The 26,704-nt window shown below is 34.5% G+C and overlaps 1 protein-coding gene across 1 annotated transcript; it reads left to right on the top strand.

Moving 5' to 3' along the window:
* The first annotated feature begins 20,564 nt into the window (after nucleotides 1-20,564).
* LOC139848612 (uncharacterized) lies at nucleotides 20,565-21,452 on the top strand. The gene has a single exon (XM_071838335.1). The coding sequence runs from the start codon at nucleotides 20,565-20,567 to the stop codon at nucleotides 21,450-21,452; it is 888 nt and encodes a 295-aa protein (XP_071694436.1).
* The last annotated feature ends 5,252 nt before the right edge of the window (nucleotides 21,453-26,704 follow it).

Raw genomic sequence — 26,704 nt, 5'->3', positions numbered from 1 at the left:
CAATTTCCACATGAATCCAAATTTCATTACTATTTCACCTAACATATATCATTGAAGACACGGATGTATAGTAAAATTTTAGTACTATAAATATCAATCACTTGTAAGGATATCGAGTACACAATCATTCAATAATATTTCATACTTCATTCTTTCTTCTCTATTATTACTCTGTAGTAGATTATAATTGAAATAAACCACTAAAGGTAGTTATAAACTACTAAATTATAACACGTTATCAGCACGAAGTGCTCCGTATAATCAAGGTTTATCTAAGCAAGCACAAGTCACTAATCAAGGTAAGAAATTCTTTAACGATATCTTCTATTATTTATTAGTAAGGTAAATATTATTATAATCATAAGTAAAATTATATTTCTGTAATCTAACTTTTATTAACTTCACTAACATTTATATTTATGTTATTTAAGTTATATATGGTCGGTTACACCGCCTGAATTATATTTCTGTAATCTAACTTTTATTAACTTCACTAACATTTATATTTATGTTATTTAAGTTATATATGGTCGGTTATACCGCCTGAATTATATTTCTGTAATCTAAATCTTATTAACTTCACTAATATTTATATTTATGTTATCTAACATTTATGATTACTTATGCAATTAATCATTATTTATTTCATGCATACTAATGTTTATTCTTAAAATTTATTATTTATGCATAATATGTTTATTCTCTTAATCTTCGTATTTATACTAAACGTATTTATACTAAATGTATTTATAGTAATCGTATTTCTACTAATAAAATTCTTTTATTAAAATTATTATTAATACAACGAGTACATAACAGTCGTTAACGTCAACAAACGACGTTACAACGGTCATATATACATAACGGTTGTTAACGTCAACTGACGACGTTATAACGACTATATTTTTCAAATATAAAATAAACATATCCGTTTTCACATTTTCACAAATCAATCTTCATTTTTTCAGATTACCACTTTCAAAAAGTTTTTTGTAAAGATGATTCACACAAGGATGATTTTTCCTATTGTATTGGTCATACTAACTATCATCATTGTTGCTAATATGCCACCGGGTGAACCTATATTCTATCCTGCTCTTGTGATTTTATCATTTGCAATCATGCCATTATTCTGTTGTTTGCTACTTATAAATTTAAAATGATTCTAATTTCATTTTATTATTTGTCTACGAATAGAAGTTGATTATGATTATGATTTATGTTGTTCATCTTTTTGATAATAGAAAATGTCGAATTTGAAAAGGCTTAAATTTGCTCCTTTAGAATCAAGTGGGAACAACTACTTAACAGGGTTATGAATGTAGAAAAACATCTCGAATCAATCGGTATTTTAGAAACCCTGAATGAAAATAACAATTGTTCCGAACAAGAGAAAGCAATAGCAAGTATTTTTCTTAGCAAACATATTGACGAGTCCTTAGAATCTACATATTATATGATCAAAGATCCAAGTGTATTATGGAAAATACTCAAAGGTAGATAGGATATTAATTATCAAGAAATAACGGTGATCCATGAAAGAATAAAATTGAAGATGTTAGTAGACGCTCTTATAAGAATTCCGGAGATTCTTATTAATGATCTGGTAACATGGATCATCAGTCTAGTATTTCTTGAATACACGAACATCTTGTTTATCTCTACAAATAAGTCCCAAAAGAAAAGAAAATGAGAGTGAATCTGTTGAAAAATCTCGATTAAATAAATCCTGAGCTACCTTGAGACTTGAATGGTTTGAATTTTCTAAGATGCCTAGCTTGTTATGTATCACTCATAAATAAATAGTTTTAGACCATAACGCATATGTTTATTAAGTGTTATCTTTTATATACTTCAGATTGTAACTTATTTGCAGGTAATATAATTTGATTATCTTGCTGAAATATAACTCATTATTTGCTTAACTTATTTGAAGTTTTAGTATGAATCCTGCTGAAATACAACATCAATTAAATGGTAAAGACCTATGTATTGCAGATAGTGGTAACATACACACACACACACACACTTTGATCAAATCTAAGAAATATTTCATTGATTTATATCAAATGAAGGAATTATAAATACTATATCAGGTATTGCAAACTTGATAAAATGAACGAGAAAGGCAAAATTCATGTTACCAAATGGTACGAATTTTCTGATAAATAAAGTCTTGTTTTTTCTCAAATCAAAAAGATATTTGTTAAGTTTTTCTGATATATATTATAATGGATATGATTATCAGTCAATGATAACCAGAAATGAGAAATACCTATGTAGCATCGAAAAGCACATATGATGAAAAGCTCAGCGCATATGATTAAAAGCGCATATGATAAAAAGCGCATATGATGAAAAGCGCAGTGCATATGATTAAAAGTGCATATGATGAAAAGCGCAGCGCATATGATGAAAAGCGCAGCGCATATGATGAAAAGCGCAGCACATATGATTAAAAGCGCATATGATGAAAAGCGCATATGATGAAAAGCGCAGCGCATATGATTAAAAGCGCATATGATGAAAAGTGCATATGATGAAAAGTGCAGCGCATATGATTAAAAGCGCATACGGGGAAAAGGATATATGATGAAAAGTGCATATGGTGATTAATGAAAAAGCACATATGGTGATTAATGAAAAGCACATATGGTGATTAATGAAAAGAATATTGAGAAAGAATCACCAATGTTTCTTGAAAGAACTCAAGGTTGTATATATGGACCAATTCATCCATCATGTGGACCATTTCGATATTTCATGGTTCTAATAGACGCATCTAGCGGATGGTCTCATGTTTGTGTGTTATCAAGCCGTAATATGGCATTTGCAAAGTTTCTTGCACAAATTATTAAATTGAGAACACATTATTCTGATTACACCATTAAAAGGATGAAACTTGATAATGCTGGTGAGTTAACATCTCAAGCATTTAATGATTATTATATGTTTAAAGGGATTGTTGTTGAACATCCAGTTGCTCATGTGCATACACAAAATTGGTTTAGCTGAATCAATAGATAAACGCTTGCAGCAAATAACTAGACAATTGGTAATGAGTACAAAACTCTCAAAATTTATATGGGGACATGTAAATTTACATGATGCGACATTAATTCGCATTAAACCAAGTGCAAGTCATAAATATTCTCCATTACCAACTTAATTTTGGTCGAGAGCCAAATATTTTTCATCTTAAACATTTGGTTGTGCAGTGTATTTTTAATTGCACCACCACAACAAATGGTTCCTCAAAGAAGGATTGAAATATATGTTGGATATGAAACATCTTCAATCATAAGATATATTGAATCCATGACGGGTGATGTTTTTACAGCACGTTTTTGCTGATTGTCATTTTAATGAAAAATTGTTCCCTAGATTAGGGGGAGAAATGAAAAAAATAAATAAAATGATGTTTCATGATGTAAACATCAATTAAGGTATCTTGATACTCGCACAATAGAATGCGAAACAAAAATTCAAAAAAATAATGCATATGCAAGAACTTGCGAATAAATTGCCCGGTGCATTTACAGATACAAAAAGGACTGACTAAATCATATATACCAACAGTAAATGCTTTAGCTAGAATTGAAATTCCAAAAGCTGGCAATAATGTCACTCATGAGTCTTTGCCACGTCTGAAACGTGGAAGACCAATTGGTTCCAAAGATAAAAATCCTCGAAAAGGAAAATCAGCCGATAATGAGGTAAAAGAAAGTGTTCAAAAAGGAACCACAAATCAATACTCCTTCTGCAGAGGATATTGATGATAAAATACAGAAATTTCAATAAAATATGCAATATTATAGAACCGAAATGAAATGACAAATATTGATGAGAATTTTTCAAATAATGTTACAATGACATCATGAATAAAGATGATGATCTGGAACCAAAATCTGTCATTGCATGTCAAAATAGACATGATTGGACTCAATGGATAGGAGCAATACAAGCTGAATTAGAATCGCTCAATAAAAGAAAAGTTTTCGGATCAATCGTTATCACTTTTAAAGATGTGAAACGTATGAGATAAAAAAATGAATTTTTATCCGAAAAAGAAATGAGAAAAAATGAAGTTACAAGATAAAGCTAGACTTGTAACTCAAGATTTCTCTCAAAGACCATGAATGGATTATGAGGAAAGCTTATTCTCCTGTTATGGATGCAATTACTTTTAGATACTTAATCAGCCTAACAGTTTCTAAAAATTTAGAAATGCATCTCATGGATGTTATTACTACTTATTTAAATGAATCACTTGATAGTGATATATACATGAATATCTATAAAGGGTTTAAGGTATCAGAAACATCTAATGCAAAACCCAAGGAAATGTATTCCATTAAATCACAAAGATTTTTATATGGGTTGATACAATGGTATAACTAATTAATTGATTACTTGATAAAAAAAGGGTATACAAATAATCTTATTTGCACATTTTTTATTAAGAAAAAAAATGTTCGGATATGTGATGGTAGTTATTTATGTCAATTATCTTAAATAAAGAAATCTATGAATCCATTCAACTTCTAAAGAAAAAGTTTGAAATGAAAAATCTTGGAAAAGCCAAGTATTACGTTGGTTTTCAAATTGAGCATATGTCTAATGACCTACTTGTATATCAAACAACTTATACCGAAAAGATTTTAAAACATTTTAATATGGACAAGACAAAATCATTAAGTACTCGTATGATTGTTAGATAACTAAATATTGACACAGATCAATTTCGTCCCCGTGAAGATCTTCTTGGATTAGAAGTTACATATCTTAGTGAAATTGGGGCTCTTATATATCTTACAAATTGTACAAGAACTGACATTTATTTTGCAGTTAATTTGTTGGCAAGGTTCAGCTCACAGCCCTACCAAAAGACACTGGAATGGGATCAAACACATATTTCGATACCTTCGAGGAACTACTGATTTAGGATTATTTTATTCTAACGTTTCAAAACAAGATTTGGTTGATTATGTATATGCGGGTCATTCATAAAATTCTCATAAAGATAAATCTCAAACTCGATATGTATTCCTAAATGGAGGTACCACAAAATTATGGTTTTCTTAAAACAAACACTTGTTGCAACATCCTCAAATCATGACGAAGTGATTGCATTATATGAAACTACTCAAAAATGTGTTTGGTTGAGATTAATGATACAAATCATTATTGATTCTTGTGGACTAGAACGCTATAAAAGACCAACTATCTTCACCAACAACTATATATGAAGATAATACAGCTTTCATAATACAAATGAAAGAAGAGTATCAAAACAAAATATAAATGCTGACGAGGCGCCAAAGCCATAGACGGTCTAAACGGTCATAAGTTTGATGGAAAAGAATGGTATGTTGGTAAGGCTCAGAAAAAGACTGAAAGGGAATAGGAATTGAAACAACGGTTTGAGCAAATCATGAAGGAGACTGTAGAGAAATCACAGCTGCTAAACTTGTACACAAAAGATTTAGATGATATAGTTTCAGATTAAAACCTCAAATTCTTCTGATATACTCAAGATCTCATCAAGGACAACCAGATTGAAATGAGATATGTTCAATCCAGCAAAAACTCTGCCGATCTTTTAACCCAAGCACTTCCAACTGCTATTTTCAGAACGCAAGTTCACAATATTGGAATGAGGCATGTTCAAAAGATGTAACAGCTCAGCAATGTCTACTTGAGGGGGAGACAACTCTATACTGCACTCTTTTTCCCTTAGCTAAAGTTTTTTTTCCCACTGGGTTTTCTTTAGCAAGGTTTTTAACGAGCCAGTACTAGTTGATATCTAATGAAAATAAATTGACATCCAAGGGGGAGTGTTATGATACTAAAGTCAAAGAAGGTGGATGCCAATTTCCACATGAATCCAAATTTCATTACTATTTCACCTAACATATATCATTGAAGACACGGATGTATAGTAAAATTTTAGTATTATAAATATCAATCACTTGTAAGGATATTGAGTACACAATCATTCAATAATATTTCATACTTCCTTCTTTCTTCTCTATTATTACTCCGTAGTAGATTATAATTGAAATAAACCACTAAAGGTAGTTATAAACTACTAAATTATAACATATTATTATTATTATTATTATTATTATTATTATTATTATTATTATTATTATTATTATTATTATTATTATTATTATTATTATTATTTTTGCCATTTTCATTCTCAGAAACATCACTACACCCTTAACAATTTGAGAAATCAATGCATGGTTCAATGCCACAAGACTTCTTATCCTGAACTCTCTCAACCTTCAGACCATCAACAATAATTGTTGATATTCTTGTTAGTAGTCTCTAATCTAATCATGAAATTAAGTGTTGTTCTTAGATACTTGTAGTGTATGGTTGAGAATTGAGATTAATGTGCAGCGTTTATTGTGACAGACTGACAATATGGATTCTAGAAGCTTATGATGTAAAAATTCAGAGATCAAGGGTGTTGAAATGTCAAGCTTATCTTGTGTTAATGGGTTTTCTAACTTGCTTTGTTTGTCTGTTATTTCCAGGACTGCTGGTGCAGTGTTTCTGGTCCTTCCTTGCATGATGGTTCATTCCTCAGGGGCTATTGTTGCTGTTTGTTTGATCAAGGGGGCTGGTTGTAACATTTTTGCTTTATGGAGGGTGGCTTATGTTACTCTTAGTGTATATATTGGCTGGTGATTGTAGTGACCCGAACTTTTCCATGTTTATATATATTAATTGAGATTGATATTTACATGATTAAATGTTTTCAACATGTTAAGCAATCAAACTTGTTAAGACTTGATTAATTGAAATATGTTTCATATAGACAATTGACCACCCAAGTTGATCGGTGATTCACGAACGTTAAAACTTGTAAAAACTATATGATGACATATATATGGATATATATAGTTAACATGATACTATGATAAGAAAACATATCATAAAGTATATTAACAATGAACTACATATGTAAAAACAAGACTACTAACTTAATGATTTTTAAACGAGACATATATGTAACGATTATCGTTGTAAAGACATTTAATGTATATATATCATATTAAGAGATATTCATACATGATAATATCATGATAATATAATAATTTAAAATCTCATTTGATATTATAAACATTGGGTTAACAACATTTAACAAGATCGTTAACCTAAAGGTTTCAAAACAACACTTACATGTAACGACTAACGATGACTTAACGACTCAGTTAAAATGTATATACATGTAGTGTTTTAATATGTATTTATACACTTTTGAAAGACTTCAATACACTTATCAAAATACTTCTACTTAACAAAAATGCTTACAATTACATCCTCGTTCAGTTTCATCAACAATTCTACTCGTATGCACCCGTATTCGTACTCGTACAATACACAGCTTTTAAATGTATGTACTATTGGTATATACACTCCAATAATCAGCTCTTAGCAGCCCATGTGAGTCACCTAACACATGTGGGAACCATCATTTGGCAACTAGCATGAAATATCTCATAAAATTACAAAAATATGAGTAATCATTCATGACTTATTTACATGAAAACAAAATTACATATCCTTTATATCTAATCCATACACCAACGACCAAAAACACCTACAAACACTTTCATTCTTCAATTTTCTTCATCTAATTGATCTCTCTCAAGTTCTATCTTCAAGTTCTAAGTGTTCTTCATATATTCTACAAGTTCTAGTTACATAAAATCAAGAATACTTTCAAGTTTGCTAGCTCACTTCCAATCTTGTAAGGTGATCATCCAACCTCAATAAATCTTTGTTTCTTACAGTAGGTTATCATTCTAATACAAGGTAATAATCATATTCAAACTTTGGTTCAATTTCTATAACTATAACAATCTTATTTCAAGTGATGATCTTACTTGAACTTGTTTTCGTGTCATGATTCTGCTTCAAGAACTTCGAGCCATCCAAGGATCCGTTGAAGCTAGATCCATTTTTCTCTTTTCCAGTAGGTTTATCCAAGGAAATTAAGGTAGTAATGATGTTCATAACATCATTCGATTCATACATATAAAGCTATCTTATTCGAAGGTTTAAACTTGTAATCACTAGAATATAGTTTAGTTAATTCTAAACTTGTTCGCAAACAAAAGTTAATCCTTCTAACTTGACTTTTAAAATCAACTAAACACATGTTCTATATCTATATGATATGCTAACTTAATGATTTAAAACCTGGAGACACGAAAAACACCGTAAAACCGGATTTACGCCGTCGTAGTAACACCGCGGGCTGTTTTGGGTTAGTTAATTAAAAACTATGATAAACTTTGATTTAAAAGTTGTTATTCTGAGAAAATAATTTTTATTATGAACATGAAACTATATCCAAAAATTATGGTTAAACTCAAAGTGGAAGTATGTTTTCTAAAATGGTCATCTAGACGTCGTTCTTTCGACTGAAATGACTACCTTTACAAAAACGACTTGTAACTTATTTTTCCGACTATAAACCTATACTTTTTCTGTTTAGATTTATAAAATAGAGTTCAATATAAAACCATAGCAATTTGATTCACTCAAAACGGATTTAAAATGAAGAAGTTATGGGTAAAACAAGATTGGATAATTTTTCTCATTTTAGCTACGTGAAAATTGGTAACAAATCTATTCCAACCATAACTTAATCAACTTGTATTGTATATTATGTAATCTTGAGATACCATAGACACGTATACAATGTTTCGACCTATCATGTCGACACATCTATATATATTTCGGAACAACCATAGACACTCTATATGTGAATGTTGGAGTTAGCTATACAGGGTTGAGGTTGATTCCAAAATATATATAGTTTGAGTTGTGATCAATACTGAGATACGTATACACTGGGTCGTGGATTGATTCAAGATAATATTTATCGATTTATTTCTGTACATCTAACTGTGGACAACTAGTTGTAGGTTACTAACGAGGACAGCTGACTTAATAAACTTAAAATATCAAAATATATTAAAAGTGTTGTAAATATATTTTGAACATACTTTGATATATATGTATATATTGTTATAGGTTCGTGAATCAACCAGTGGCCAAGTCTTACTTCCCGACGAAGTAAAAATCTGTGAAAGTGAGTTTCATTACTCCCTTTTTAAATGCTTTTGCAATATATATTTTTGGGACTGAGAATACATGCGCTATTTTTATAACTGTTTTACGAAATAGACACAAGTACATGAAATTACATTCTATGGTTGAATTATTAAACCGAATATGCCCCTTTTTATTAAGTCTGGTAATCTAAGAATTAGGGAACAGACACCCTAATTGACGCGAACTCTAAAGATAGATCTATTGGGCAGAGGAAACCCCATCCAAAGTACCGGATGCTTTAGTACTTCAAAATTTATATCATATCCGAAGGGTGTCCCGGAATGATGGGGATATTCTTATATATGCATCTTGTTAATGTCGGTTACCAGGTGTTCACCATATGAATGACTTTTATCTCTATGTATGGGATGTGTATTGAAATATGAAATCTTGTGGTCTATTATTATGATTTGATATATATAGGTTAAACCTATAACTCACCAACATTTTTGTTGACGTTTTAAGCATGTTTATTCTCAGGTGATTATTAAGAGCTTCCGCTGTCGCATACGTAAATAAGGACGAGATTTGGAGTCCAAGCTTGTATGTTATTGTGTAAAAACTGCATTCAAGAAACTTATTTTGTTGTAACATATTTGTATTGTAAACCATTATGTAATGGTCGTGTGTAAACAGGATATTTTAGATTATCATTATTTGATAATCTACGTAAAGCTTTTTAAACCTTTATTGATGAAATAAAGGTTATGGTTTGTTTTAAAATGAATGCAGTCTTTGAAAAACGTCTCATATAGAGGTCAAAACCTCGCAACGAAATCAATTAATATGGAACGTTTTTAATCAATAAGAACGGGACATTTCAGTTGGTATCCGAGCGTTGGTCTTAGAGAACCAGAATTTTGCATTAGTGTGTCTTATCGAGTTTGTTAGGATGCATTAGTGAGTCTGGACTTCGACCGTGTTTACTTGAAAAATGATTGCTTAACAAATTTTGTTGGAAACTATATATTTTTAACATGTGAATATTATGTGATATATTAATCTCTTAACGCGTTTGATATTATGTGATAGATGTCTACCTCTAGAACAAGTCCCATTGACTCACCTATTAATAATGAAGAGTCAAATGTAAATTGGAATGATTCGTGGACTGATTCACAAGTTCCCGAAGAGGAACCGGAAGAAGAGTCGGAACCGGAAGAAGAATCGGAACCGGAAGAAGAATCGGAACCAGATGAAGAAATAGAACCGGTGGGGGAAATAATAAAACGGTTAAGTAAAAGAAAATCCTCAACCAACCGACCAAGGTTAATTATGGTCAATGGTGTTTCCACCAAGGAAGCAAAATATTGGGAGGATTACCAATTCTCCGATGAATCGGATTCCGACGAGAATTCCGATGATGTTATAGAAATTACCCCAACTGAATTTAAAAAGGCAAAAGAAAATAATAAGGAAAAGGGCATAAAAATAGAGAAATCTAATTCCAACCCCGATGAACTTTATATGTATCGTCAACCCCCGAAGTCCTTAAGTTGTAACAATGACCCGGGTACCTCTAAACCACCAGGTTTTTCTAAACCAATGTGGAAAATTACGGCTCGTATTAGGGGAACATCATATATCCCTAGAAACTTGGCAAAACGAACCAAAACCGAAGAAGAAGAAACAAGCGAGTCGGAATAAGATAGTTGTATTCGTGTGGTGTAATATATGTAATATAGTGTGCTTATGCTTTATGATATATGTAAAAATTGCTTGTATTAATAAGTATTTTTTTTATGAATCTAACTCTTGTTTATTTTACAGTATAAAAACACAAAATGGATAGACAACCCAATATTTTAAGAGACCTACCCGGAGACATGATTGATGAAATCTTGTCTAGAGTCGGTCAGAATTCTTCGGCACAACTATTTAAGGCGAGATCAGTTTGTAAGACATTCGAAAAACGTTCCAAGAATACCTTGGTTTATAAAAGGCTTTCGTTCGAAAGATGAGGGATATCACATTGGGAAATCCATAAGTTACGATGTGTTTACTTTGACGCATATATTGCGGGGAACCCAAATGCTATTTTACGCAATGGGTTAAGAAATTATTTTGACTCAATATATCCGAATATTGGACTTCGTGATTTAGAAAAAGCGGCTAACATGCAACATAAAGAAGCATGTTATGCTTACGGATTAGTAATGTTCGCTTCTCACCAAAGTGAGAACAAGAACATCGGGCTACAACTATTATACAAAACGTTCCCACAAGTGACGGAGTCGGTAATTGGGGTAAGAAATGAGGTTTTTAGATTGTTACGGGACTGTTGGACATTACGTAACCCTCATCCCTTTGACGACGTTACAACACGCTGTCTTATCAACGGCCATAACGGTTATGTTCCACAAGACCAAGGATGGGAAGTAATCCTAGTAAAACCAGAATGCATGACTTGTTTCTGGACGTATGAATTACGTGTATTTATTGCCTTTGCTGAACGACTTGTGTACTAGCTAGAATTATCTTCACAACCATCTTGTATCAAATTTATTGTGTGCTATATTTCATGCTATATGTAAAATAAGCGGTATTGTAAGTTTGTAAAATATTGTGTAAAAGTTTGAACGCGAAATATTATTATAATCAGTTTTTCATATAGAATTGTAGTAGTTGAATTGTATATTAGCTACTAAGTATGAACTTAACGGGTAGGTACTACCCGAATTTAAACTTATAAAACGCTAATATGAAGAAAAAGCTTTTATAAATGAGTTCATATTATGCTACGAAATACTATTAACTACTCTTAATATTCTGTATGATTAACTTGTTCCATTTGACTATTTTGAAGGAAATGGCACCGACTACTCGACACACCGTGAATATGAATGAAGAGGAATTCCGTACTTTTCTAGCTTCAAACATAGCCGCAGTACAGGCTGCGCTACATACCAACAATAACCTTGGATCTAGCAGTACAGAAAATCGTGTAGGATGCACCTACAAAGAATTCACTGCCTGCAAACCTTTGGAATTTGATGGAACCGAAGGACCGATCGGATTGAAATGGTGGACCGAGAAGGTCGAATCGGTGTTTGCCATAAGTAAGTGTACTGAAGAGGACAAAGTGAAGTACGCTACGCATACCTTCACAGGTTCTGCTTTAACATGGTGGAATACCTATCTAGAGCAAGTGGGACAAGACGATGCGTACGCACTACCGTGGTCAGCATTCAAGCACTTGATGAACGAGAAATACCGTCCCAGAACCGAGGTCAATAAGCTCAAGACAGAACTTAGAGGGTTACGAACCCAAGGATTTGATATTACCACGTACGAAAGACGATTCACAGAATTGTGCCTATTGTGTCCGGGAGCGTTCGAAGATGAGGAAGAGAAGATCGACGCGTTTGTGAAAGGATTACCGGAAAGAATCCAAGAAGATATAAGTTCACACGAGCCCGCCTCCATACAACAGGCATGTAGAATGGCTCACAAACTAGTGAACCAGATTGAAGAAAGAATTAAAGAACAGACTGCTGAAGAGACCAATGTGAAGCAAGTCAAAAGAAAGTGGGAGGAAAACGGTGATAAGAATCACCAATACAACAACAACAGCAATTACAACAATAATCGCAACAATTATCCCAGCAATCGCAACATCAATCGCAACTACAACAAACGGCCCAACAACAACAACAACAACAACAACAACAACAACAACAGCAACTACAACAATCATCCCAACAACAATAATAACCGCAACAACAACAACAATCAGAAGCAGCTATGCCAAAGGTGTGAAAAGTATCACTCGGGGTTCTGCACCAAATTTTGCAACAAGTGTAAAAGAAATGGTCATAGCGCAGCGAAGTGTGAGGTCTACGGACCAGGGGTTAATAGAACGAAAGGAACAAATGGTGTCGGAACGAGTAATGGCGGAGCAAGTAGTGTCGGAGCAAGTTATGCTAATGTAGTTTGTTATAAATATGGAAAACCGGGCCACATCATTAGAAATTGCCCGAACCAGGAGAACACGAATGGACAAGGCCGCGGAAGAGTTTTCAATATTAATACGGTAGAGGCACAGGAAGACCCGGAGCTTGTTACGGGTACGTTTCTTATTGACAATAAATCTGCTTACGTTTTATTTGATTCGGGTGCGGATAGAAGCTATATGAGTAGAGATTTTTGTGCTAAATTAAGTTGTCCATTGACGCCTTTGGATAGTAAATTTTTACTCGAATTAGCAAATGGTAAATTAATTTCAGCAGATAATATATGTCGGAATCGAGAAATTAAACTGGTTAGCGAAACATTTAAGATTGATTTGATACCAGTAGAGTTAGGGAGTTTTGATGTGATAATCGGTATGGACTGGTTGAAAGAAGTGAAAGCAGAGATCGTTTGTTATAAAAATGCAATTCGCATTATACGAGAAAAAGGAAAACCCTTAATGGTGTACGGAGAAAAGGGCAACACGAAGCTACATCTTATTAGTAATTTGAAGGCACAAAAACTAATAAGAAAAGGTTGCTATGCTGTTCTAGCACACGTCGAGAAAGTACAAACTGAAGAAAAGAGCATCAATAATGTTCCCATTGCAAAAGAATTTCCCGATGTATTTCCGAAAGAATTACCGGGATTACCCCCACATCGATCCGTTGAATTTCAAATAGATCTTGTACCAGGAGCTGCACCAATAGCTCGTGCTCCTTACAGACTCGCACCCAGCGAGATGAAAGAACTGCAAAGCCAATTACAAGAACTTTTAGAGCGTGGTTTCATTCGACCAAGCACATCACCGTGGGGAGCTCCTGTTTTGTTTGTCAAGAAGAAAGATGGTACATTCAGGTTGTGTATCGACTACCGAGAGTTGAACAAACTTACCATCAAGAACCCGTACCTACTACCGAGAATCGACAACTTATTTGATCAACTACAAGGCTCGTCTGTTTATTCAAAGATTGACTTACGTTCCGGGTATCATCAAATGTGGGTGAAAGAAGATGATATTCCAAAGACTGCTTTCAGAACACGTTACGGTCATTATGAGTTTATGGTCATGCCATTTGGTTTAACTAATGCACCAGCTGTGTTCATGGACCTTATGAACAGAGTGTGTGGACCATACCTTGACAAGTTTGTCATTGTTTTCATTGATGACATACTTATTTACTCAAAGAATGACCAAGAACACGGTGAACATTTGAGAAAGGTGTTAGAAGTATTGAGGAAGGAAGAATTGTACGCTAAGTTTTCAAATTGTGCATTTTGGTTGGAAGAAGTTCAATTCCTCGGTCACATAGTGAACAAAGAAGGTATTAAGGTGGATCCGGCAAAGATAGAAACTGTTGAAAAGTGGGAAACCCCGAAAACTCCGAAACACATACGCCAGTTTTTAGGACTAGCTGGTTACTACAGAAGGTTCATCCAAGACTTTTCCAGAATAGCAAAATCCTTGACTGCATTAACGCATAAAGGGAAGAAATTTGAATGGAATGATGAACAAGAGAAAGCGTTTCAGTTATTGAAGAAAAAGCTAACTACGGCACCTATATTGTCATTGCTTGAAGGGAATGATGATTTTGTGATTTATTGTGACGCATCAAAGCAAGGTCTCGGTTGTGTATTAATGCAACGAACGAAGGTGATTGCTTATGCGTCAAGACAATTGAAGATTCACGAACAAAATTATACGACGCATGATTTGGAATTAGGCGCGGTTGTTTTTTGCATTAAAGACTTGGAGGCACTACTTATATGGGGTCAAAAGTATTATATATACCGACCACAAAAGTCTTCAACACATATTTAATCAGAAACAACTGAATATGAGGCAGCGTAGGTGGATTGAATTATTGAATGATTACGACTTTGAGATTCGTTACCACCCGGGGAAGGCAAATGTGGTAGCCGATGCCTTGAGCAGGAATGACAGAGAACCCATTCGAGTAAAATCTATGAATATAATGATTCATAATAACCTTACTACTCAAATAAAGGAGGCGCAACAAGGAGTTTTAAAAGAGGGAAATTTAAAGGATGAAATACCCAAAGGATCGGAGAAGCATCTTAATATTCGGGAAGACGGAACCTGGTATAGGGCTGAAAGGATTTGGGTACCAAAATTTGGAGATATGAGAGAAATGGTACTTAGAGAAGCTCATAAAACCAGATACTCAATACATCCTGGAACGGGGAAGATGTACAAGGATCTCAAGAAACATTTTTGGTGGCCGGGTATGAAAGCCGATGTTGCTAAATACGTAGGAGAATGTTTGACGTGTTCTAAGGTCAAAGCTGAGCATCAGAAACCATCAGGTCTACTTCAACAACCCGAAATCCCAGAATGGAAATGGGAAAACATTACCATGGATTTCATCACTAAATTGCCAAGGACTGCAAGTGGTTTTGATACTATTTGGGTAATAGTTGATCGTCTCACCAAATCAGCACACTTCCTGCCAATAAGAGAAGATGACAAGATGGAGAAGTTAGCACGACTGTATTTGAAGGAAGTCGTCTCCAGACATGGAATACCAATCTCTATTATCTCTGATAGGGATGGCAGATTTATTTCAAGATTCTGGCAGACATTACAGCAAGCATTAGGAACTCGTCTAGACATGAGTACTGCCTATCATCCACAAACTGATGGGAAGAGCGAAAGGACGATACAAACGCTTGAATACATGCTACGAGCATGTGTTATTGATTTCGAAAACAGTTGGGATCGACATCTACCGTTAGCAGAATTTTCCTACAACAACAGCTACCATTCAAGCATTGAGATGGCGCCGTTTGAAGCACTTTATGGTAGAAAGTGCAGGTCTCCGATTTGTTGGAGTGAAGTGGGGGATAGACAGATTACGAGTCCAGAGATTATACAAGAAACTACCGAGAAGATCATCCAAATTCAACAACGATTGAAAACCGCCCAAAGTCGACAAAAGAGCTACGCTGACATTAAAAGAAAAGATATAGAATTTGAAATTGGAGAGATGGTCATGCTTAAAGTTGCACCTTGTAAAGGCGTTGTTCGATTTGGTAAACGAGGGAAATTAAATCCAAGGTATATTGGACCATTCAAGATTATTGATCGTGTCGGACCAGTAGCTTACCGACTTGAGTTACCTCAACAACTCGCGGTTGTACATAACACTTTCCACATCTCGAATTTGAAGAAATGTTTTGCTAAAGAAGATCTCACTATTCCGTTAGATGAAATCCAAATCAACGAAAAACTCCAATTCATCGAAGAACCCGTCGAAATAATGGATCGTGAGGTTAAAAGACTTAAGCAAAACAAGATACCAATTGTTAAGGTTCGATGGAATGCTCGTAGAGGACCCGAGTTCACCTGGGAGCGTGAAGATTAGATGAAGAAGAAATACCCGCATCTATTTCTAGAAGATTCGTCAACACCTTCAACAGCTTAAAATTTCGGGACGAAATTTATTTAACGGGTAGGTACTGTAGTGACCCGAACTTTTCCATGTTTATATATATTAATTGAGATTGATATTTACATGATTAAATGTTTCCAACATGTTAAGCAATCAAACTTGTTAAGACTTGATTAATTGAAATATGTTTCATATAGACAATTGACCACCCAAGTTGATCGGTGATTCACGAACGTTAAAACTTGTAAAAACTATATGATGACATATATATGGATATATATAGTTAACATGATACTATGATAAGAAAACATATCATAAAGTATATTAACAATGAACTACATATGTAAAAACAAGACTACTAACTTAATGATTTTTAAACGAGACATATATGTAACGATTATCGTTGTAAAGACATTTAATGTATATATATCATATTAAGAAATATTCATACATGATAATATCATGATAATATAATAATTTAAAATCTCATTTGATATTATAAACATTGGGTTAACAACATTTAACAAGATCGCTAACCTAAAGGTTTCAAAACAACACTTACATGTAACGACTAACGATGACTTAACGACTCAGTTAAAATATATATACATGTAGTGTTTTAATATGTATTTATACACTTTTGAAAGACTTCAATACACTTATCAAAATACTTCTACTTAACAAAAATGCTTACAATTACATCCTCGTTCAGTTTCATCAACAATTCTACTCGTATGCACCCGTATTCGTACTCGTACAATACACAGCTTTTAGATGTATGTACTATTGGTATATACACTTCAATTATCAGCTCTTAGCAGCCCATGTGAGTCACCTAACACATGTGGGAACCATCATTTGGCAACTAGCATGAAATATCTCATAAAATTACAAAAATATGAGTAATCATTCATGACTTATTTACATGAAAACAAAATTACATATCCTTTATATCTAATCCATACACCAACGACCAAAAACACCTACAAACACTTTCATTCTTCAATTTTCTTCATCTAATTGATCTCTCTCAAGTTCTATCTTCAAGTTCTAAGTGTTCTTCATATATTCTACAAGTTCTAGTTACATAAAATCAAGAATACTTTCAAGTTTGCTAGCTCACTTCCAATCTTGTAAGGTGATCATCCAACCTCAAAAAATCTTTGTTTCTTACAGTAGGTTATCATTCTAATACAAGGTAATAATCATATTCAAACTTTGGTTCAATTTCTATAACTATAACAATCTTATTTCAAGTGATGATCTTACTTGAACTTGTTTTCGTGTCATGATTCTGCTTCAAGAACTTCGAGCCATCCAAGGATCCGTTGAAGCTAGATCCATTTTTCTCTTTTCCAGTAGGTTTATCCAAGGAAATTAAGGTAGTAATGATGTTCATAACATCATTCGATTCATACATATAAAGCTATCTTATTCGAAGGTTTAAACTTGTAATCACTAGAACATAGTTTAGTTAATTCTAAACTTGTTCGTAAACAAAAGTTAATCCTTCTAACTTGACTTTTAAAATAAACTAAACACATGTTCTATATCTATATGATATGCTAACTTAATGATTTAAAACCTGGAGACACGAAAAACACCGTAAAACCAGATTTACGCCGCCGTAGTAACACCGCGGGCTGTTTTGGGTTAGTTAATTAAAAACTATGATAAACTTTGATTTAAAAGTTGTTATTCTGAGAAAATGATTTTTATTATGAACATGAAACTATATCCAAAAATTATGGTTAAACTCAAAGTGGAAGTATGTTTTCTAAAATGGTCATCTAGACGTCGTTCTTTCGACTGAAATGACTACCTTTACAAAAACGACTTGTAACTTATTTTTCTGACTATAAACCTATACTTTTTCTGTTTAGATTCATAAAATAGAGTTCAATATGAAACCATAGCAATTTGATTCACTCAAAACGGATTTAAAATGAAGAAGTTATGGGTAAAACAAGATTGGATAATTTTTCTCATTTTAGCTACGTGAAAATTGGTAACAAATCTATTCCAACCATAACTTAATCAACTTGTATTGTATATTATGTAATCTTGAGATACCATAGACACGTATACAATGTTTCGACCTATCATGTCGACATATCTATATATATTTCGGAACAACCATAGACACTCTATATGTGAGTGTTGGAGTTAGCTATACAGGGTTGAGGTTGATTCCAAAATATATATAGTTTGAGTTGTGATCAATACTGAGATACGTATACACTGGGTCGTGGATTGATTCAAGATAATATTTATCGATTTATTTCTGTACATCTAACTGTGGACAACTAGTTGTAGGTTACTAACGAGGACAGCTGACTTAATAAACTTAAAATATCAAAATATATTAAAAGTGTTGTAAATATATTTTGAACATACTTTGATATATATGTATATATTGTTATAGGTTCGTGAATCAACCAGTGGCCAAGTCTTACTTCCCGACGAAGTAAAAATCTGTGAAAGTGAGTTTCATTACTCCCTTTTTAAATGCTTTTGCAATATATATTTTTGGGACTGAGAATACATGCGCTGTTTTTATAACTGTTTTACGAAATAGACACAAGTACATGAAATTACATTCTATGGTTGAATTATTAAACCGAATATGCCCCTTTTTATTAAGTCTGGTAATCTAAGAATTAGGGAACAGACACCCTAATTGACGCGAACTCTAAAGATAGATCTATTGGGCAGAGGAAACCCCATCTAAAGTACCGGATGCTTTAGTACTTCAAAATTTATATCATATCCGAAGGGTGTCCCGGAATGATGGGGATATTCTTATATATGCATCTTGTTAATGTCGGTTACCAGGTGTTCACCATATGAATGACTTTTATCTCTATGTATGGGATGTGTATTGAAATATGAAATCTTGTGGTCTATTATTATGATTTGATATATATAGGTTAAACCTATAACTCACCAACATTTTTGTTGACGTTTTAAGCATGTTTATTCTCAGGTGATTATTAAGAGCTTCCGCTATCGCATACGTAAATAAGGACGAGATTTGGAGTCCATGCTTGTATGATATTGTGTAAAAACTGCATTCAAGAAACTTATTTTGTTGTAACATATTTGTATTGTAAACCATTATGTAATGGTCGTGTGTAAACAGGATATTTTAGATTATCATTATTTGATAATCTACGTAAAGCTTTTTAAACCTTTATTGATGAAATAAAGGTTATGGTTTGTTTTAAAATGAATGCAGTCTTTGAAAAACGTCTCATATAGAGGTCAAAACCTCGCAACGAAATCAATTAATATGGAACGTTTTTAATCAATAAGAACGGGACATTTCAGTGATCCTCTAGGGTTAATCACCCGTTTTTGCACCCTTGCTACTGCGATTTCTTTGTTCTCACTTTCTCCCTAAAATCCAAACTTGTGTTGATCAATCAATTATTTGTCTCAATTGATTGATCCTGTTAATGTTATTGCATTTCATTCTCTGTAATCTTGGCACTTAATCTTGTCACCCGGTTGTATTTGGTTCTGCTTTCCTTGCGACTGATCGATTGGATATTTGTGTAATCTTGGTAATTGGTTGATTAATAAGATTGAAGATCTGTTGGTTTGGCTATTTTAAAATGGTATCAGAGCGTAGGCTTTGGATCTGTTGGTGATTTGATCAGATCGAAAGAAACCCTAATTTTGAAATTAGGGTTAGGGTTTGATCTGGTTCCGTTCGTGTTCTGGGCTGGTCTCCATCTGTTATCTTCTTTCGCTGTCTTCTGTTGCTGTGATTAGAGCGTAATTGCTCTATAGGGGAGTCCCTTTTCCTCTTTCTCTCCTTGTCTTTTCTTTTACCCTTGTGACTGAATCCCGATGCCCAACTCTTGATCCACGTTCTTGAAACGTGTGAAAACCTGATCAAGCATCTGGTTGATTCTTGCCCTCTTCTTATTGTTTTATGTTCCTGTCTCTTTTTCCTTACAGGTTTTGTGATCTTGCTTGTTGTGTGATTCTCTGTCTAATTGGTTGTGTCTGGTATATCTGTGTGTGGTTCTTGACTCTGGTGGGTTTGTTAATATGGGTGAAGTCACTTTGATTACCAAACTGGACTTTGGTGACCCTCTTTACCTTCATCCCAGTGATACATCTGCTACACCTCTTATCACCTTAAAACTAAAAGGAACTGAGAACTATAAAATATGGAGTAGGTCTGTTTTACTTGCTCTTGAAACAAAAAATAAAGTTGGTTTTGTTGATGGTACTTGCATTAAAAACACTACTGATGAAGTGCTTTCTAAACAATGGGATAGATGTAATTCTGTTGTTTTATCTTGGTTGCTTGGGTCTATTGCTGATGAACTTTATCATGGTCAAATTTTCTCTGAAAATGCTTCAACTGTATGGACTGAACTAAAAGAAACATATGATAAAATTGATGGATCTGTTATTTTCAATGTTCATCATAAAATCAACTCTTTGAAACAAAATGGGTCATCTTTATCTGAATATTATCATGGCTTAAATGCTTTATGGAAACAATATGATTCCCTGGTTGTCATACCTACTTGTGTTTGTGCTGCTGCTACCCATATTGCTGATCATAATAAGACCCTCAAACTCATGCAATTCCTCATGGGATTGGATGACTGCTATGTGTCTGTCAGGAGCAATCTCCTTTTAAGAGACCCCCTGCCTGATGTTAAAACTGCCTATGCTGTGGTATCTAGGGAAGAATCTCATAGAGGTTTCTCCAACAAAGATACCACACCAAAACCACAGACCTCTGCTTTCATTGCCCAAACCTCAAATCAAAGATTTCAGAATAATAATGGCCACAATAAAGGTCCCAACACCAACCTTAAGTGCAAGAAATGTAGTAAATTGGGTCACACAATTGAAAGATGTTATGAAATTATTGGTTATCCTCCTGGTTTTAAAAGAAATGGTCCTAATTCTAGTAATTGAAGACCTACTGCCCCCAAACCATCTATTAACAACAGTGTCACACAAAGTGTTCCTAGCCTTTCAGATGAGGGTAACCCCTTTTCTCCTGTCACACCCATGTCCTTTTCAAATGAACAAATGTTGAAGCTTCTTAGCCTCATCAATGATAAGCCATCTGCCTCTTCCAGTCATGCCAATGCTTTAGGTACTTTTGTCAACAACAGCAAAGAGTTTAACTCTAACTTTGATAAATTTTTTAACTTCAACTGTTCTCAAAACAAAGCCATTTATCCCAGTTGGATCATTGATTCTGGTGCAAACCAGCACATGACTATGTCTGAAAAACACCTTTGTGATGTCATTGATGTGTCAAAATTTAATCTTTCTGTTGGTCACCCAAATGGGACCAGGGCCAAAATCATGTGGGTTGGGAATTTAAAACTTACCAATGATCTGACCTTGTTTGATGTCCTTGTTGTTCCTGAATATTGTGTCAGTCTCCTATCTGTGCATAAGCTTTCCAAAGATAGTAAACTAATGGTTAGCTTCAATGATTCTAAATGCTATATTCAGGACTTGAAAAAGGGGACTATAAAGGGGACTGGTAGCCAACATGATGGCCTTTACTTGTTTGATTCAAGTCCTTATGTGAGTAACTGCTTTGTGTCTTCTAAACTTTGGCACTCTAGATTGGGAAATCCTTCCAATCAAGTCTTAAAAGTCTTAAAAGTCTTAAAACAAAAGTTAAACTTAAAAGATATTCATGAAAATGATCCCTGTGATGTTTGTCACCAAGCAAAACAAACTAGGGATCCCTTTCCTCTAAGTGACCATAAGTCCAATTCTCTTAGTGATTTAATACATCTTGATTTATGGGGCCCCTTTAGAATTCAAAGTAGAGAAGGTTTTAAATACTTCTTGACCATTGTTGATGACTATTCCAGGGCTGTTTGGTTGTATATGCTAAAAACTAAAGATGAGGTCTATGAAAATGTCAATATTTTTGTAAACCTCATTGAAAATCAGTTTTCTGCTAAAATTAAAACCTTTAGAAGTGATAATGGTACTGAGTTCTTGAACTCTAGGTTTTTTAATCTCATGTCAAATAAAAGAATCATCCATCAAACCACTTGTGCCTATACACCACAACAGAATGGAATAGTTGAAAGGAAACATAGGCACTTGTTAAATGTTGCAAGGGCACTTATGTTTCAAGGGGGTTTACCTTTGAATATTTGGAGTGAATGTGTTCTAACTGCTTGTTACTTGATTAATAGGACTCCTACTGCTGTGCTTTCTGGAAAGACCCCTTATGAAATGATTTTTAAATGTGAAACCAATCTCTCCCACCTAAGGTGTTTTGGCTGTCTGTGTTTTGCTGCTGTCTTAAATCCTTCTGATAAGTTTTAAAGTAGGTCTTTAAAATGTGTTCTTATTGGTTTTTCAAATGAGAAAAAAGGTTACAAACTTTATGATATAGAGTCAAAAACTGTTCTATATTCTAGAGATGTCAAGTTCTATGAAACTGTTTTTCCTTTAAAGTCAAAAGATTTTGTGAGTAATGAAAATGTTTTAAATCACAAAAACTTCTTCAATCATGAAAACTTCACCTTTTTTGAGTCAAATACTGAAAGTCCCAATGATGAAGGGAGAGATGTAAGTGATAATGATGGCAGTAGTGATGGTGATCATGGCTCTAGTCATTCTAACAATGACAATGAACCTGATCATAGTCATACAGCAACTTTAGATGATCACCTTACTTCTCCTGAGGGCAATGATGTCAACATTAATGATGGGTCACAGTAAACTGAGGTTCAAAATGAACCTGAAAATCTAAGGAGGTCTTCCAGAAATCCTGTCATGCCTAGAAAATTTGATGACTTTGTGGTTGAGGGTAAAGTTAAATATGGTATAGAAAAAGTGGTCAATTATTCTATGTTAAACTCTGAAAATTTGTGTTTTGTGTCTAATCTGAATAAATCTATTGAACCAAAAGATTATGAGCAAGCTTGCCTTGACCCCAATTGGGTTGAGGCTATGAACCTTGAAATGGAAGCTCTCATTAGAAATAACACTTGGGTCATCACAGACCTTCCCAATGACAGAAAACCTGTTGGTAATAAATGGATCTATAAGATTAAGTACAAGTCCAATGGGGAGATTGAAAGATACAAGGCTAGACTGGTAGCAAAAGGGTACAGTCAAAAGGAGGGTATTGACTATGATGAGACCTTTTCTCCCGTGGTAAAATATGTCACTGTGAGATGTTTCATCACTATTGCTGTTCAAAATGGCTGGCCTCTATACCAGCTTGATGTTAACAATGCTTTTCTGTATGGTGACCTTAATGAGGATGTTTATATGACTTTGCCCAAAGGATATTATGGTGATTCTGATAAAAACAAAGTCTGTAAACTGTCTAAATCCTTGTATGGGCTTAAACAAGCTCCAAGGCAGTGGAATGAAAAATTAAATGCTGCTTTAATTGAAAATGGCTTTACTCAAAGTGAATCTGATTATTCTCTTTATGTGAAAAACTGTGACAATGTGTTTGTTGCCTTGCTTGTCTATGTGGATGATATTGTGATTACTGGGAATAACCCTGGTGAAATAGACCAAGTCAAAACCTTTTTAAAATCTAAATTTATGATTAAGGATCTGGGAAAACTGAAATATTTTCTTGGTATTGAAATTCTGGATAATGATGATGGTATATGCATGTCACAAAGGAAGTATTGCCTAGATTTGTTAAATGACTATGGTCTGCTTGGTTGTAAACCTGTGTCTACTCCTATTGAGCAAAACCTTTGTGTTGCTTGTGAACCCAGTAACAATGACAAGCTGCTTGTTAACATCACTGAGTACCAAAAACTTGTGGGGAGACTTATCTATTTGTCTCTTACCAGACCTGACATTGCCTATGCTGTTCATGTTCTCAGTCAGTATATGCACGCCCCTCTGCAATCACATTTTGATCTGGCCTTTAGGGTTTTAAGGTATCTTAAAGGTGCCCCTGGAAAAGGAATTCAAATGATGAAGGGCAAGGGGTATTCTCTGTATGCTTACTGTGATTCAGACTGGGCAAAATGCAAGCTAGACAGGAAATCTGTCACAGGATACTTAGTATTCTTTTGTGGCTCTCTTGTTTCTTGGAAAAGTAAAAAACAAGCCACTATCTCCAGGTCCTTAGCTGAAGCTGAATATAGGGCCATGGGGTCCACTGCTTGTGAAATTGTGTGGCTGAAAAATCTTCTGCTTGACTTTAACATCAAAGTCAACCTTCCCATAACCCTGTTTTGTGACAATAGCTCAGCTATTCAAATTGCAGCCAACCCTGTTTTTCATGACAGAACAAAACACTTTGATATTGATCTTCATTTTATAAGGCACAAAGTTTCCTCTGGTCTTATTAGAACTGAAAAAATTGAGTCTGCACACCAACTTGCAGATATTTTAACAAAAGGGTTGAGCTCTGCCCAACATAATCTTCTTTCAAAAGGGTTGGGTCTTGTTGATATGTTCCAAAATAAGCTTGAGGGGGGATGTTGAAATGTCAAGCTTATCTTGTGTTAATGGGTTTTCTAACTTGCTTTGTTTGTCTGTTATTTCCAGGACTGCTGGTGCAGTGTTTCTGGTCTTTCCTTGCATGATGGTTCATTCCTCAGGGGCTATTGTTGCTGTTTGTTTGATCAAGGGGGCTGGTTGTAACATTTATGCTTTATGAAGGGTGGCTTATGTTACTCTTGGTGTATATATTGGCTGGTGATCCTCTAGGGTTAATCACCCGTTTTTACACCCTTGCTACTGCGATTTCTTTGTTCTCACTTTCTCCCTAAAATCCAAACTTGTGTTGATCAATCAATTATTTGTCTCAATTGATTGATCCTGTTAATGTTATTACATTTCATTCTCTGTAATCTTGGCACTTAATCTTGTCACCCGGTTGTATTTGGTTCTGCTTTCCTTGTGACTGATCGATTGGATATTTGTGTAATCTTGGTAATTGGTTGATTAATAAGATTTAAGATCTGTTGGTTAGGCTATTTTAACAAAGGGTTAACAGATGTCTTAGCTAAACTGAAAGGTTCTTTATGTAAATATATTTATTTCAGTTATTCAGTAGTTAGAGAGTGATACGAACACCACCGATTTCGGTGAAATTTGTACGGACCATCACCCATTTAACGTAATTTAGTCGTAGTAAGCTTCTGAGTTTATGATCATATCGAATCGATTATCATTGCGAAATCAAAATTAGGGTTCCTTTGTTATTTATCGGTAATTTACTGACATCTTGTGACAAATCCATTTCTGTTTGGGCAATGACGTTGATCTGTGGTGTACCGGGGTCATCGATTTCTGAACATTTAGGTTTTTTTATTCAGAAACCTAAAAGTTGAATCAGGATATCTTCAAACCCTAACTTGTTCTTGGTGTTGTTTGGATAGTAGTTCGACGGAATTTGATGTATCCGAACTTGAGAAATTGTGTTCTGCTACCGTCCCAACGAAAATTAATCCCATAGATGAGAAGAAAAAAGCTTCAAGTTCAGAACCTGAAAAAGTCCAATTGGTAATTAATGCCTTATCGTTTACTTTTACATTTTCTGTTTTTCACATTCTTATTCTTATTCTTATTCTTATTCTTATTCTTATTCTTAATGTTATCTATGTAACACAGAAATAACCGTGTAACAGTGTTGGTAATTCTTTATTAAAATGGAAAATTTCTTAGATTAATATTCTAGATTGATGTGAGGAGGGCCAATAAGTAATAACATCGGAATTATGCTTACAAAGGTTGAGATGCCGCTTCCTGTTATCACCGTAAATATGAATTTCACTTTCTAAACACGCGCCTTGATTTACTTGACTTATTTTCAGTATCTTTTTAATGATCGAGAGCTTTTGTGTCCTCCGCCCCCACCGCTATCCCGGGGAGCTCCTCCACCTCCACCGCTGCCCGGAAGAGCACCAGCTCCTCCTCCACTACCTATCGCACCACCACTTCCTCCCGTACCTTGGGGAGTTCCACCACCTCCACCGCTACCCAAAGGAGCTCCACCGCTACCCGGCGGAGCTCCTCCGCCTCCTCCACCACCACCAGGAGGAGCTCCTCCACCTCCACCGGTACTCGGGGGAGTTCCTTCACCTCCACCGCTACCCGGGGGAGCTCCTCCGCCCGAAGGAGCACCCGGACCTCTTTCGCCACCTGGAGCCCCGGGACCACCCAGTTGGCCTCATCTTCAGCCGGGTAGACTAGGTGGTCCA

This window comes from Rutidosis leptorrhynchoides, chromosome 5 (genome assembly GCF_046630445.1).
Source record: "Rutidosis leptorrhynchoides isolate AG116_Rl617_1_P2 chromosome 5, CSIRO_AGI_Rlap_v1, whole genome shotgun sequence".
NCBI lineage: Eukaryota > Viridiplantae > Streptophyta > Magnoliopsida > Asterales > Asteraceae > Rutidosis > Rutidosis leptorrhynchoides.
The sequence above is the reverse complement of the archived record's forward strand: the minus strand, read 5'-3'. Positions and strand labels throughout refer to the sequence as shown.

Excerpts from the sequence above, each read along its gene's own strand:
- LOC139848612 (XM_071838335.1), top strand. The coding sequence starts at position 20,565 with ATGGGTGAAGTCACTTTGATTACCAAACTGGACTTTGGTGACCCTCTT.